The 15,495-nt window shown below is 46.1% G+C and overlaps 1 protein-coding gene across 3 annotated transcripts; it reads left to right on the forward strand.

Moving 5' to 3' along the window:
- Positions 1-133: 133 nt before the first annotated feature.
- PRKAG1 (protein kinase AMP-activated non-catalytic subunit gamma 1) lies at positions 134-12,300 on the forward strand. Of its 3 annotated transcripts, XM_046677944.1 has the most exons (13): positions 139-224; positions 4,053-4,101; positions 4,932-5,069; positions 9,139-9,248; positions 9,448-9,529; positions 9,629-9,687; positions 9,809-9,854; positions 9,955-10,009; positions 10,437-10,563; positions 10,669-10,834; positions 10,993-11,030; positions 11,299-11,445; positions 11,585-12,300. In XM_046677944.1, exons 4-13 carry the CDS (start codon positions 9,177-9,179, stop codon positions 11,687-11,689), a joined length of 897 nt encoding a protein of 298 aa, XP_046533900.1. In that variant the 5' UTR covers positions 139-224; positions 4,053-4,101; positions 4,932-5,069; positions 9,139-9,176; the 3' UTR covers positions 11,690-12,300. The 3 variants fall into 3 exon arrangements, with proteins under 3 accessions (XP_046533891.1, XP_046533900.1, XP_046533881.1); XM_046677935.1 differs by lacking the exon at positions 4,932-5,069 and having other exon boundaries at positions 134-224; XM_046677925.1 differs by lacking the exon at positions 4,932-5,069 and having other exon boundaries at positions 145-224; positions 9,096-9,248.
- Positions 12,301-15,495: the final 3,195 nt, after the last annotated feature.

Here is a 15,495-nt window from a genome sequence, read left to right on the forward strand (position 1 = left end):
CAGCGGGATCCTTGAGGGTCCGAGAGGACCCAGGGGAGGGCGGTTACCGAGGTCAGGCCGCGCGGGAAGGGTGAGCTGCCGGCCGCCCTTGGCTTGCGTCTGTTCTGACGTAAGCGGAAGTGGCGTCGCGGTGCCGGAAGTGGGGTGGAACCTCCCACTCCCCGCCCCTCCGGCGAGCTTCCTAAAGGGCACGAACCCAGCCGGCGCTTCTCGCAATGGAGACGGTGAGGAGGGCGGCGGGGGGCGCTGTGGAGCCCGAGACCCCCGTTAGGGGACGGGGAAGCCTGGGCAGGGGCCGGCGCTGGTACCCAGTAAACGGGAAGCCGGGTGTCTGTCCTATCCCGTGACCCTGCCCCTCCGCTCCTTCGCCGGGCGCATCTCCTAGGACTGGGCCGCGCCCGCGCCTGCCTTCCGTCCGCGGCACTCTTAGCCCGAGCGGGCAGTGACTTCGAGCTCCTCCGAAACCCGCGCACACCCTGGCCATCTCTGGCCGCCTTTCCTCTTAGCACCTCAAGCCCTTCAGAGGTTGCCTGAGAGAGCAGGGTTGTGATCCAGCTTTCCTGGGTGAGGCAGGGGGCTTCCGAGGGAGCCCCGCTTGCATGTAGCGCCTGCTCCCCGGTTGTCTGATTGTGATCCCTACAATCTGTGGCCGGAGGGACATCTGAAAGACTTTTATACTGCATTGAGGTGTCCAGCGAGGTCACATACCCTTAATAAGACTGAAAACTGAGGTTTTCCTGAAGGAGGGAATCTTTCAATTTTAGAGGCCGCTGTGTCCCTGGAGAAGTTTAGGTCATGCACTGCTCTGCGATTCTAAGCAGGCGTGTTGGCATAACTCGTTCTTGGCCCGCAATTATTGACCGGTTGTGGCAGGTTTCTGTCATCCTCCTAGAGATGCTGCCAGTTGCCTGCTACGTGTTTGGACCCACCTTGCTCTCAGGAGCCTTTTCTTAGCATTCTGGAACTCTTCCCATTCACTTCCCTCTCCAAGAGTTTTTAACCATGTACGCTTTTGCCGACAGAGTAACTCTTCCTGTCTTGATTTTTATCATCTGTTACTGTAGTTGTATAAGGGCTACAGGTTCACCTTTCCTTGGATCAGTCACATGCCCAGAGTAATTCCTTTACGGCACCTTTTCCCTCCCTGCAGAGATGCCTTGTCCCTCAGGATATAAAGAAGAAAACAGACCAAAGTGGTGAAGTGATTTGCAATTGGTCACCCAGGCAAGGGAGTCACTTCTTACAGATTAAGAGAATTTTGAGCAAGAACAAGAGGTCTGATTCCTTTAAATTCAAAATAATATATTAATTTTTACTTATAAATCTATCAGGGTTTACAAAGCATTTTTATATAGATTTTCTAATTAGACCTCATACTTTATGTACTGAATTAGGTTCTTGGGAAAGAAATTGTTTTAAAAAGAAGAAAAAAGAAAACCTCTGCTTTGAAAATACTCAGCTTAACTGGTGTGGGGGTGAGCGCAAGCCAGTGACAGCTGTTCTTTAAGGTAGACTGTAGTAAATGTTATCATCAAGATGCAAACAAAGGACTGTGGAAGCATGGGGGAGGGAGAAATTACTGTGAACCTGGGTGATGGCATTGCAGGTTGAGAGAACAGTGTGAGCAAGGGCACAGATATTGGGGTATGTAGAGGTTAATTGGGGGTGAGCCAGTGCTTGATGTTGCTGGAGCTTTGGATTTTGGTCATAGTGGGAGAAAAGACTGGAAAAGTAGGCTGAGGTCGGGTTGAAGGTATTGCATACCACACTAAGTTAGAACTTTGTTTTGTAATAAGGGGACCCATGGAAAATTTACGAGCAAGGTAGTGAGTGTGCTTTAGGAATGTTCTTAACAGTTTTCTGTAAATGGATGGAGCTACTTCAGAAAGTAGTGAGTTCCTGGTTGCTGGAGATCAGTCTCTTCCAAACCTGAGATGCTTGGCGAGAGAAGGTGGTGACAGCATGAAAGATGAATGGAAGAGGAAACAGATTTAGGGCGGGGAGACCAGTTTAGAGAATGTTGCAGAAGTGAGAGGTAAAAGCCTGAGTTAAAGCTGTGAACGTGGAAGGGAGAGAGACAGATTTGAGGCATTTCTAACTCACCAGCTTAGCTGGTAGATGTTAAGGACAAGTTTAGGTCATGCCCTGCTCTGCAATTCTAAACAGACACATTGGCATAGTCCATTCTTGGAGGATTCAAGACTGCAGTTCTCGGCCCCTGGGAAGACAGCAATGCAAAAAACAAAGATGGGACCCACAGTGAGAATAATAGGATTGGATGGACAGATGCTGTTGTGTTTTGTATTGAAGCATTTGAGGAGTCTCTGTGACATCTGTGCTTGTTTAGCAAACAATTGGAAATGTGAATCAGGAAATTGAAAGAAATTGTGAGTTTATGTGTCAGATCTAGCCTGTGTCTCTGTAATAATATTTTGTACTTAGGTAGTACAATGGTACTTTCTCAGGTCCCCTATGTTACTAAAAGTAGAGAGGAGTGGACATAATTACCCCACTCCTCTGTAGAGAAAGATAAAGGCATATTCAGTTGTGTCTGACTCTTACATAGGTATCCGAATCTATATCCAGCTGTACATCTCTTTTCTCTCCTTGTGACTTAGTCTTAGGTCTCTGTTCATATCAGTGTGCATTATTATCATTATCAATTTGAGAATTAAAAAATAAAACAATTGAGAATTATTTGCAAAACCACATGCTAGGCGTATGGAGGATACAAAGAAATGTAAAATAGTTTCAGACTTCCAGGAATGTATAATCTGTTTGGATAGAGAATGAACAAAGTAACTGTAGCACAGTGTAGTATGTAAGTATCATGTGATGGGTACAATAATTTCTACAGAAGTAACAGTTTCCGTGTCTTTGTATAGATCTTTGTGAGACTGTGTTATACCATGTGTGTTTCTTTATAGCTGAACAGCCGTCTCTCCCACTTATAAGTGATGAGGCTGTTGTTCCGAAAGTCTTGCCAAAATGCCAGGCCAAGCTGATAGTCTTATGCAGCCCAGAGAGAAGAGACAGAGATTATCCCTCTTCCCCCCTGCCCCCACCCTGGCCTGCTAGGAGAGAGAAGTTTAGGGCTATCCTGCCAACTTGACCCTGTTTACCAGCCAGCCTCCCAGATTCAAGCCAAGGCCTTTAACTTCACGTTACTACAGCAGCTTTGGAGGTGAAGTATGATTTTAAGTTAGTTTGGGGATATTACTCAGAGCAAATGGAGCCAAAACTGTTGATTCCAATGGATGAAAATTATCACGATTCCTCCTGACTTCCTAGATAACGATGAAATTTCCAAATGTTCCCACTTGAGGGAGCACAGAGATGGTTCTGAAGTTTTCTCTGTATTCAAAGCACTCTCTAATCTCAGACTGTCGAGGCAAGGAAACTTGGAAAACCAGCACCCTCTGGGCTGTAGTAGCCTTTGACTCACAAGGGTGCTGAGAGGACCCAGGTCCCCAGTTTCAGAACATTTGTGCTCCTTATCCAGCCCTCAGTCATTCAAGCTTTGACTCTCTCTGACAGTCAGCTGCTGGGATCCTCCCCAGATGTGGCCCTCTCTCGGTGGTAAGGGCTGTGTCAGTGATTCTGTTGCCTACAACTATGCTTGGTGAGTGTTTGCAGGAAAGCAGTGTGTCCGTCTGGCTTCCATGTTTTTATAAAGTAGATCTGTGAGAATCTTGTGGGGCCAGCCCTAAACTCAGATTTCCTAGTCTCAGCTTCTAAGACCTAATGTTTCGTTAGGCAGTGTAGTATATAAAGACATGAGCTTTGGAACCACACAGATCTGTGTTCAAATCCCTATTTCACCCCTTACCAGACATATGACCTTGGGCAGGTTCCTTAATATTTCTTGAACCTAGTTTCCTAATCTGTGAAAGTAAGGCTAATAATAGTATTTACTTCAGTGTTGTTATGAAGATTAAATGAGATCTTATTTCTAAAAGGCCTTCCAGTCCTTTCAAGGAAGTCATTTGTTGCTAGGCTCACATGGATGGAACCTAAGATAGGCTGAATCTTTGTTTCTCTTGTCTCTCCAGGCCACTTCTTCAGATGGCCACCCAGCTCTGGAAAATGAGCATCATCAAGGTAAGTTTACTGAAAAAAGGAAACTGGTATGAAAGCAATAGTGCAATCCTAACTTGTCTTCAGCAATGTTTTTTAATCTCTCCTTGGGTCCCCCTGGGAGAATCAAACCTGGGCCAGATAATATGCCAAACCACACAAATCAGGAACAATAACGTAGCAAGATCACCTAGGAATAAATCTTTGATAGGGTGATGAGCATAATTAATATCTTCAATTATTGAATCACTTGAGAGAAGCTTTCGAGGTCCAGGGAAAGCTTCCATAGGCAACTCTCAACTGGCTAACCATGTTCTAGAAGTCTCTAGTATTATCTGAGTTCCCCAGAAACAATGCCACTAGGATTTTATCATCCAATGAGTTCACTAAAACTGCTGAGCGTACACAAGAAATTATAGAAAGGCCTTGAAAGCCCTTGGAACTAATCTAGAAATAGAGGCACTAAAGTCCAAAATCCAGAGCACAGGCGAAGGCAATTCCAGCACCTTCCCAAATACCTTGTTAAAATGGAATGGCCCAACCCTAGGCCATCTAGACAGGAGCAGAACTTATAGGCATCTGTGGTAAAGGATTTGCCTAGGAACACTTCTAGGTCTTCCTAGAACATGTTTATGGCATTAGGAGTACACACTTTCTCAGAGGATTGAAATATGAGCTGAGATCCTAGGACATATTATTAAGGGTCTGTGAGTTCTCCATAAGAATTTTTAAGTGTTCTGTTTTCGTTTTGTTGGTATCCAAAAAAGTTAATATAGTCATATTTTGAATTATCTGGATGACTTCCTAATTGACTACTGCCACGTGATAACAATGCTTATTTTATTGTTTTTGAGTACATTTGCTTTAGTGCCAACCAAGGCAGGGGTCAAAAATTCAAATTGTCTACGTGGATTAAGCAGTGACGTGGGCTGCGTATGACTGCGACAACCTGTAGATCTCATCGCATCTAAAAAGAGGCAGCAACTATCCAGGTCTGGTCAATTGTTACTATTCAAGAATTCAGGACCTAGTTTTATTGGATCTGATTTTGAAAAGAAACTGAGAATTTGGATTTTTATGTAAATCTCCAGGTTTTTAAAATTTGGCAACTAATTTAAATTATTTTTTAAATACTTGGAAAGCCAAATCAAATATGTTTGTAGGTGTAGCCTAAAGTGATAGTATTTAACTATAAATGTAGCATGGTGTCAAAAGACTCGCTCTTGGGAGTCTGTTTTCAAATTTGAAAAACAATGGTGGGCTTCCAATTAAAGATGGTGTATCAAATACATGCATCTACTTTCATTCCTTCACAAAAAGCCACTAAAAACACTATAAAAGAATTTGTTTTAAAAGGTACAAACCCACCAGAACAGGGAGAACAAGAGAGGAGACAACAACAATGAAATTTTGGAAGCTGGAAAGCAGACAGAAGAGTGGTAAATGGCTTAGCCAACCTGAGAAAACTGAATTATAAACTAGCAGTAGGGAAAGCCAAGGAGCATTGAAGGCCTAAGAAGCACTCAGATCCCAAGACTCCCTACCCCACTGAGTACAGCTGGGCATTGCCCCCCCATCTTTGTCAAAGACTAGAGGTCTGGAGAGGGGCTCAGGCCCAGTTGAGGGCTGAGGTACTGGGCTAAAAACAGGAGCAAGAGTGAACTATACTGGATGTGGAGACCTCAGTCCTTTTCCTCATTCAATTTCCAGAAGGCTGACAGAAAAGACTTCACCCTCCAAGCACAAAATAAATCCTCTCCAGAATCCTCTTGAGGGGAAAGCCCAAAAACTATACGTATTGAGTGCTCCCCATCTAAATGGCTCACAGTCAACAAGGCTCATTTACACACTTAGAGCTTCCAGTCAGCTTTAAAGACACCACTCTTAAAATATGGTTTGAATGCTCCTTTAAACCAAGGATTACCCCCTAACATGAAGAAAGCTGATCCACACTGCCCCCACAACATGAAAAGAAGCAAACAGAGAAAAACCAACAGAGGGGAAAAGTCAGTGTATAGAGAAGAAAACTTCAGAAGTTAACATTAATATGTACTCAGATAAAAGGACATATTTCTACCATGGAACAAGTACAGGATACAATTTTTTTTTAAAAGGAATTTTCAGAAAACAAAAAGGAGCTCTTAGAAATTAAAAATATAATAGCAAAATTTTAAAACCAATTAGGAGATTTGGAAAATCAAGTTGAGGAAATCTCCCAGAAAATAGAATTAAAAATCAAGGAAGTGAAAAAAAAAAATCAAAGAAGTGGAAAATAGGAGAGAGAAAGTATTTTTAAAACAACAACAACAGGGGCCAGCCCCATGGTGGAGTGGTTAAGTTTGGCGCACTGCTTCTGGGGCCCAGGGTTTTCCCAGTTCGAATCCTGGGTGCGGACATGGCACTGCTCATCAAGCCGTGCTGCGGTGGCGTCCCACATGCCACAACTAGGAGAAGGACCCACAACTGAAAATACACAACTGTGTACTGGGGGAATTTTGGGGAGAAAAAGGAAAAAATAAAATCTTTAAACACAACAACAACAACAAAAACCCACCAAAAAACAAGAGAAAAACAAAAACCTTAAAGGGTCAGTCTATGAAATCCTATATGTAAATAATAAGAATTACAGAAAGAGAATAATGACAACACAGAGGGAAGGAAACAGTCGAGGAAATAATTCAAGAACATTTCCTGGAACTGAAGGACATTAGTTTTCATATTGAAATGACTCATTGAATATTCAGCACAGTGGATGAAATTGACCCACCCGAAGCACAATCATCAGATTTCAGAACACTGGAAACAAAGAGAAGATCCTGAGTTTCCAGAGAGAAAAAAACAAGTCACATACAAAGAATCAGAATTGCCTCTGACTCTCAACAACTCCAGAAGCTGGAAGGAAATGGAGCAATGCCTTCAATATTCTGCAGGAAAAGAAATTCCAACCTAGAATCTATATCCTGTCAAATTGTAAATCAAAGATAAAGGCAAAATAAAGATATCTGCGTGCTGCAAGGTCTCCAAAAATTGACATCCCATGCACCCTTTCTCAGGAAGCTACTGGAAGGTGTGCTCCACCAAAACAAGGGAGTAGTCAAAAAAGATGAAAACATGAGATACGGGATACAGGAGTGCCAATACAGGAGAGACGGGAAAGGGGTTCCTTGGATGGTGATGAAGGAAGATCTCAAGATGACAGCAGTGCACAGCGGGCAAACCAGCCCAGATTTGAGCAGGTCAGAAGGCTCCGGAGAGACTTCTTTGGGTAGTTTGAATTGATAGACTATCTAATGCTTCTGAACTTCTTGAAAGGAGACTTTAACAATTGGTAAAGAGTTTGAGGGTTGAATCAGTTATAAGTACCATACAGAGAAAGTTAAGCAAACAAAAAGACAAGAGAATTATTAACTCCAAGGAAAACAAAGAAAAAAATCAGAGTTTATTATTTGGTTTAGCTCTAATGAATCTTCAGTCAAAATTATTTAAATACTAATGTAACCAACATTACAGTTTAATTTTGAGAAGAATGGGGGGATGGGAGGTGCATGTTAGTATGGGGTCCTGGTAGGAAAGAGAACTAAAAATTCTCATCTTCCTTGGATGATAATAGATAATTCCTAAAAGTGAAAAAAAAAGTAACAATATAAGCATGTTGTTTACAGACAAAAAATAAATAACCAAAATAATCAGATAAAAGAAGTCTGATTCTGGGGAGAGGTAGTATAGGGAGGTGGGTGCCAGGGACTGCAGTTTTCTTAAAATCTTTAGAACTATTTGACTCTTTAAACTGTGTACCTTTGGTAAAAAATTAAAAACAAACAACTGGCATAGGATTTAAGAGCATGAACTTTGGAATCAGGTAGATCTGTGTTTGAGTCTTTCTTGTCACTTACTAATGACCTGAGCTTGAGCAATTTATTTCACTGCTTTCCAACTGAAAAATGAGGACAATATTTGCCTTATAGAGTTGTTGTAAGGATTAGATGATGTAATATTTTTAAGTACACATACCATAGTATGTAGCACATTCAGGCTATTACTTTGGGATTGCAAGCAATTAAAATCAGAGGAATGAACAGGTAAACACAGCCAGGGTCTCCCATTTATCTGGAGTCGGTAGGATGATTTCTAATTCACAGGGTCATCCCAAGAAGGATGCTCCAGGTGTTTCGGGCCAGGATGATTGAGCACTGGGTTCCAACTTAGTGTTGATGTGAAATGGCCCAATTTGGACCATGCCTTTCTCATCTGTGGGTCTTAAAATTCAAGTAAGCTGCTTAAAATTCTTCTAAGGAGCTTAATTACATTTTAATTGAGAAGAGAGAACAAATGAAAATGTGCTAAATATATGAAAGGGAAAACTTCAGTTAAAGATGAGAGAAAAACTTTAAGACTAGAACAGATTAATGAAAGATTGCCTTTCTGTTTTAGTCAGCCATCTCTGTCTTTTTTTTTTTTTCTGGTAAGGAAGATTGACCCTGAGGTAACATCTGTTGCCAATCTTCCTCTATTTTATGTGGGATGCTGCCACAGCGTAGCTTGACGAGTGGTGCTAGGTTGGCACCAGGGATCTGAACCTGTGAACCTACCTGGAGATGGGGGTTGAATGAAATGGTTTCTAAGGGGTTTATCCAGGTTTTGTGGGAACAATAGGAACAAAAGAGATAGAATAGGGGGCCTTATAAAAAATCATGCTCTGGGGCTGGCCAGGTGGCGTAGTATTTAAGTTTGTGTGCTCTGCCTTGGCGGCCCGGGATTCGTGGGTTTGGATCCTGGGCATGGACCTACACACTGCTCATCAAGTCATGCTATGGCGGTGACCCACATACAAAATAGAGGAAGATTGGCATGGATGTTAGCTCAGGGCAAATCTTCCTCAAGCAAAAAGAGGAAGATTGGCAACAGATGTTAGCTCAGGGTGAATCTTCCTCACCAAAAAAAATTAAAAAATAAAATCATGCTCTAAATATTTGAGCAGCTACAGTACAGTTTTATTTTCTGCTCCTTTTGATTGTGAGTTCTTGGATGGAAGGAAGCTACTAACTATCACACCCTATGCAGAGACCCCAGAATCCAACAATAGCGTGTATACTTCCTTCATGAAGTCTCATCGCTGCTATGACCTGATTCCCACAAGCTCCAAATTGGTTGTATTTGATACTTCCCTGCAGGTGGGTGAACTCCTCTTTTCCCTTTCCCCTTCCTTGGAGCCTCTGGTTCAATACCTCTCATCCTATCATCCCAAGGGTAAATATCCTTGTCCTTCTATGGGGTTAGTCTCATGTTTTCCCCAACATACCCAACCCCTGTTCTTTTAAAGTCCTGCCCCCTGTGAATTTCCCTTTGTGATTATTACTCTTTTGGTTACAGGTGAAGAAAGCTTTCTTTGCTTTGGTGACTAATGGTGTACGAGCTGCCCCTTTGTGGGACAGTAAGAAGCAAAGTTTTGTGGGTAAGCAAAAATTTCTAGAACACAGTATTATTGGCATCCTGTGCCGGGCAGGGAAAGAAGCTTTTAAGCAGTGCTGAGGGCTCTTGTCTTGGCCTCCAGGTATGCTGACCATCACTGATTTCATCAACATCTTGCACCGCTACTATAAGTCAGCCTTGGTAAGGAACCTTAGCCTGACGCTCCAAGTCCCTCATTCTCATTTCCTTTCTTCCAAGCAAACCACAAGGGGTTAATGAAGCAGGGAGATCAACTCTCAAGTTCTCTTGCTTCTGCTTCCAGGTACAGATCTATGAGCTGGAAGAACACAAGATAGAAACTTGGAGAGGTGTGTAGAGAATTGGGGGTTGTAAAAGGATAAAGGGATAGAGAGTTTCCTGGGAAATGGTTTTCCATGGTGATATTTTGAACCTCCCTTTTCCCTTCAGAGGTGTATCTACAGGACTCCTTTAAACCACTTGTCTGCATTTCTCCTAATGCCAGGTGAGTTCCAGCTACCCATTTGTCCAGAAAGGGAAGAGCCTTGCCATCAGCATAGCTAAAACCCTAGACACCCAGAGATCCAGGGGCAGAAGAGAGAACAGACACTCCTCCCAAACCCAAACAAACGCATACTCTCTCTCTCCCTCTCTCTCTCTCTCTCCCTCTCTCTCTCTCTCTCCCTCTCTCTCTCTCTCTCTCTCTCCCTCTCTCCCTCTCTCCCCCTCCCTCCCTCTCTCCCTCTCTCCCTCTCTCCCTCTCACTCACTCACTCACTCACTCCTCTCTCACTCTCTTCAGGCCTGGTCTGAACACTGCTCCCGTCCCCCAACCACCAGTTTTCCCTGTTTATAAACATACCGTAAGGAGCTATCTAACCACCCTCAGGCCCAGCACTGCGGAACTTATCATTATTCCCCACCTTCCCACAGCTTGTTTGATGCTGTCTCTTCATTAATTCGAAACAAGATCCACAGGCTGCCAGTTATTGACCCGGAATCAGGCAACACCTTGTATATCCTCACCCACAAGCGTATCCTCAAGTTCCTCAAATTGTTTGTAAGTGCTCCTCAGCCCAGTTTTTACTTCTTATATACTGGGTTGGAGGGATATCCAGTGGTGGTTTAGAGGGCCTTGAAATTCAGGCTGATGGTTCTTCCTCAGATCACTGAATTCCCCAAGCCCGAGTTCATGTCCAAGTCTCTGGAAGAGCTACAGATTGGCACCTATGCCAACATTGCTATGGTCCGCACTACCACCCCCGTCTACGTGGCTCTGGGCATCTTTGTACAGCATCGAGTCTCGGCCCTGCCAGTGGTGGATGAAAAAGGTGAGAGATTGGGCAGAAGGAGAGGGAAGACTCCAGGGAAGCCAGGGTGGCTCTGGGGAAATCCGCTGCCCTCTCAGCACAGCCCGGAGGGTGATTCTGTGGGCACAGGGAGCCTTGGATGCCAGATCCTCCTTGCTGAGCTGCCTCTGTCCCCCTAGGGCGTGTGGTGGACATCTACTCCAAGTTTGATGTTATCGTGAGTGATTGTGGAGGGGCTGGGAGGTAGGGAAAGGGGCGGGGTATTGAATGTGGAGAGGGAGAAGAAGAGAGTCTCTTCTGGGACCTACGGGTTTTAGAAGCTTCCAAGCTTTCAAATCCTATTTGAAAAGCAATTGAATGAGCTGGGTGGGGCTTGTGGGCATGGCTGACATCTGCCCTAAATCCCACTTGTGAGGTTGGGTGTGCTCAGAGTTTGGGGACTGGCTCCTTTGCTTCCCTGCAAGCACCTTCCTCTCTCTCCCCAGAATCTGGCGGCAGAAAAGACCTACAACAACCTAGATGTGTCTGTGACCAAAGCTCTGCAACATCGATCACATTACTTTGAGGGTGTCCTCAAGTGCTACCTGCATGAGACTCTGGAGACCATAATCAACAGGCTGGTGGAAGCAGAGGTAGGGAGGCCACTGATCCAAGAGGGGCTGAGGGGAGCAGCCTTGAGACTGGGGTTTGGCAAGGAGGGTAGGACTGAAGGGCTCCCCGTAACGGAGGCTGACACTAAACATCGCTTTCTCCCTTGTTGCTCCATGCCAGGTTCACCGACTTGTAGTGGTGGATGAGAATGATGTGGTCAAGGGAATTGTCTCACTGTCTGACATCCTGCAGGCCCTGGTGCTCACAGGTGGAGAGAAGCTCTGAGCTTGGGGGAAGGGCTCAGGCAGCACTGGGGGGTGTGCCCCACTCACTGCCTGCCCAAAGCTCTGGGAACCACAGATGAAACACTGAGAGAATTGTGACTCTGTTCCCTGCTCCGGAGCCCCCTACCCTTCTACCTGGGAGCTGGGGAAGGTGTGAGGGGAGGAAGGAGAATGGATTTTTAGCTATCCTTATCCTCACACATACACTTGAGGAAAACGTTCAGCCTAGCCCATCCTAGCCCCGTCCTCTTAGACGTAGCCCCCTTTCTGGGTGAACTATAGGCACTGTGCTCCTCAGGCAAATTCTGATCTCTAAGAGATCCCCAGACCTCACCCAGCCTTTGCCATATCTCTGCCCCTGACTCCACCCTAGATAATAGCACAACAGAACTCTTCATAAAGATATTTTTATTCATCCTGTTTCATGCTGTATGAGGGGCCAAGTCCATTTAGTGACATTTCTTCCCATAATGGGAGCGGGGAGGAGGGCCTTTGGGTCCCTGTGCTATATGCATATGAAGGGAGAAGGGGGTTAGGTAGAGGATGAGGGCAGAGTGGTTAGCTGAGGTTATTGCTTTTCATGGCAAACCTAATTAAAATGACAGGAACCTCTTTGTGGTATTGCAGTGTTTGATTTTTATAGTTGGTAGATGCTATTGCTTCAACCATCCTAGTTCATATGGCTTTTTCAACTCATCATTAATAATGACAGTACTAATAATAATAGCACACACACACATATATAAAACTGTGTACCAGGCACCATTCTCAGTGCTTTACGTATATTAATTCAGTTAATCCTCAGAACAACAGTAGATACTATTCTAGTTTTGCAGATTTAAAAAAACTCAGGCAGCGCTGGCCCGGTGGTGCAGCAGTTAAGTTCGCACGTTCCACTTTGACGGCCTGGGGTTCCCCGGTTGGGATCCTGGGTGCGGACATGGCACCGCTTGGCAAGCCATGCTGTGGCGTGCATCCCACATATAAAGTAGAGGAAGATGGGCACGGATGTTAGCTCAGGGCCAGTCTTCCTCAGCAAAAAGAGGAGGATTGGCAGCAGCAGTTAGCTCAGAGCTAATCTTCCTCAAAAAAAAGAAATAAAATAATAAAATTATGAAAAAACCCCCTGAGGCATAGAGAGGCTAAGTAACTAGCCCAAGGCCACACGGCTAGTAAAAACATAGAGCCGGGATTTGAACCCAAACAGTCTGGTTCCAGAGTTCATCTTTTTACCGTACACTAGACTTAACCACCTTTCTCATTCTCCCCACCCAATTCCCTGCAGTCCTCATTACCTCACTTTCCCCTCTGCCTGGACCATAGCTGGGACCCAAGGAAAATCCAAGAACAGTGTTAGGTCTCCAGAAATTAGACAGACTGAGGGTCTCCTTCAGGCAGAGAGATCTGCCACCACCAACTTTTCTTAGTAAAAGTTGGACTCTGGAGTTTGTTCAGCTGGCACTGTCTCTGAATCTACAAATCTTTTGCCTTTCTTCCAAGCTGAGAATGAGCTGGGGCATGGGGGAGCAGCAGGACCATGGTCACCCCCTCACACCCTTTCCCTTTGTTGAAACCATGTGGGCCAAAACAGTAGTTGGCAGCACACACCGTAAGGACTGCTAGACTGACTGGTATGAGCCAAATTCTGGGCACCGCCTCACCACCGCCTGGCAGGTATGATACCATTTCCTGTCCAGGACCTGAAGCACTTTCAGAGTAACTCCTTGCCCCTCCCAGCGCTAACCTAAGAACTCCGATGAACCCAGCTATACTGTACTTGTTCCTCCAAACCAGGCTTTCTGATGGAACAGGGAAAGGCAGCAAGGCACTCATCAGAGCTCAGCTCTCAGTGCTGCATCATGGCCTTGGAGAAGCCCCTGCTTATGCAGTCACCTCATCACAGCTCTCACAGCACATTCCCAGACTTGAGGGAGGGAGGCTTCCAAGTTATTAGAATGAGGGTATGTTTATGTGTGTGTGGGTGGCTGCGTGGTGGAAGGGACAGATGTCTCCTTATGTCACATTCCATCATGAAGGAGGGTTTGTCTAGGGAGGAGGCAAGGGCTTTAAAAAGCCCTAGGACTCTAGTGCGACCTGGGTGGATGGAAGCACCTTCAAGCAGAGAGCCATCAGCGCAGCTGGTAGGTGTATGGATTCAAGGGGGGTCAAGTAGATGGGATAGGGGATGTTTGGGTTCTTTAGGATGGCCTATGTTAGGGAGCAGGAGGCCTGGGTTTTGTTGTTCTGGTTCTCAGTAAGTCAGTCTTCCCCACGACAACCCTCCTGGCCCCATCCCCTTAAAAGGAAAGGTCTGTACCCAAAGGGCTGCATGTACTTTCGTGAGAAACAAATTAGGATCTCTTGCTTCTCTCATTTCCCCCTAAAACCTACCCAGTCAGTTTCAGAGTCTGAGGATGGAGCAGAAGACATGGGACAAAATTTGGGAGCCTCATAGCCTTCTAATCTTATTTATTCCTCTCAGGAGAGGCAGATTATCCCTTCTTCCTCAGAAACCATCACCATACACACTCCTTCCCCCACCTCCCCACACCCCTCCCCTCCACTGGAGCTGCTGCCATGGTTGCCAGGCATGGTTGCTAAGTCTCTGCATGGAAGGGTTGGCGTGGGCTGTGCTGCCACTAACATTACCATGGTGAATCAGGGGACACCTGGTATAGGCGTAGGGGGAGGGATCATGTGGATGTAAGCAGCAACCCCCTACCCAGGACAGAATGAGCCTAAAAGGTGAGCATCTGGAACACCACTTCAGGTGGGGGCTGAGTGAGCTAGGCATTGTGATAGTGGTGATGGGCAGCTCTACACTGGGAACTAGGGGCCACTTTTATCATTTCAGTTGCTAGGGGATTGGTTTTACCAAGGGAGCACACCATTCCTCCTCCATCCCCTCTGAAAGAGTGTAAGTGCATAGCAGAGCTGTGTGGGCACAAAACAAATGACCCCAAAATCCTGGCTTCTGGACTGGGGGGAAGAGCCTGCTTCGGGGAGAGTGCTCCACGGGTGCTCAAGGACAAACATCTTAGAATGCGAGTGTGGAGCAGCTCCCATGGCCAAGACAGGATCCTGTGCCCTGCTGTACTGGCAGCCCTGGGCTGCAACACTGAGAGGGTAAGAAGTTAAGGGTGTGAGGGTCACCCTTGTTGAGGTCGAGGGAGGCAGCTCTCTCCCAGAGTCACACAAAAGCTGCGTGAAAGCCACCACCTCCTCCCACCACGCATGGAAGCTGGTTACTCATCTCCTCTCTGCACCCGAACCCACTGCTGCTAAAAATAGCCCCCCATGCCTGGGCCAGCCCCTCCTGCACCCCAACCCCTGGAAACCAGCAGAGAGTGGCAGGCAGAGACCTTGAGTTCCATTCTCATCACCTCCCTGTCGGGGAAACTGAAGTCCAGGCCGGGAAGTCAGGGGCAGAGCCCTGGTGGTCAGGCACCCTGACAAGCAAGAGAGTGAAGGGTTAAAACGGCAAGAAGATTGAAGAAATTAGGACGGGGGCGGAGGCACTGTCAGCTTGGCAAGAATATGAAGTCCCCTGCCCACTCGTGCAGGTCCCATCAGGCTTGGGGTACAAGAGCAGTGGGAAGGGGCGCCCAATCCCGGGCCCCAGGGGGCGGCCGTGCACATGGGGGAGGTAGCAGCGCCGAGCCGTCCGCGCCGTGTCACATGCGCGCGCGCACACACACACACAGACAGGCACACACGTGTGCCCGGGTATATATAGTCCCCAGTCGCTGGGCCCGCCGCTCTGCAGTGGGCGCCGGCTCCCTGGGCTGGGAGGGGGCTCTCGGGGCG

Source organism: Equus quagga, chromosome 1 (genome assembly GCF_021613505.1).
Source record: "Equus quagga isolate Etosha38 chromosome 1, UCLA_HA_Equagga_1.0, whole genome shotgun sequence".
NCBI classification, from domain to species: domain Eukaryota; kingdom Metazoa; phylum Chordata; class Mammalia; order Perissodactyla; family Equidae; genus Equus; species Equus quagga.

Excerpts from the sequence above, each read along its gene's own strand:
- PRKAG1 (XM_046677925.1), top strand. The coding sequence starts at position 4,066 with ATGGCCACCCAGCTCTGGAAAATGAGCATCATCAAG. Across the intron at positions 4,102-9,095 it reads GGAAAATGAGCATCATCAAG|TTCTTGGATGGAAGGAAGCT; the intron begins GTAAGTTTACTG and ends TTTGATTGTGAG. Across the intron at positions 9,688-9,808 it reads GCTACTATAAGTCAGCCTTG|GTACAGATCTATGAGCTGGA; the intron begins GTAAGGAACCTT and ends TTCTGCTTCCAG.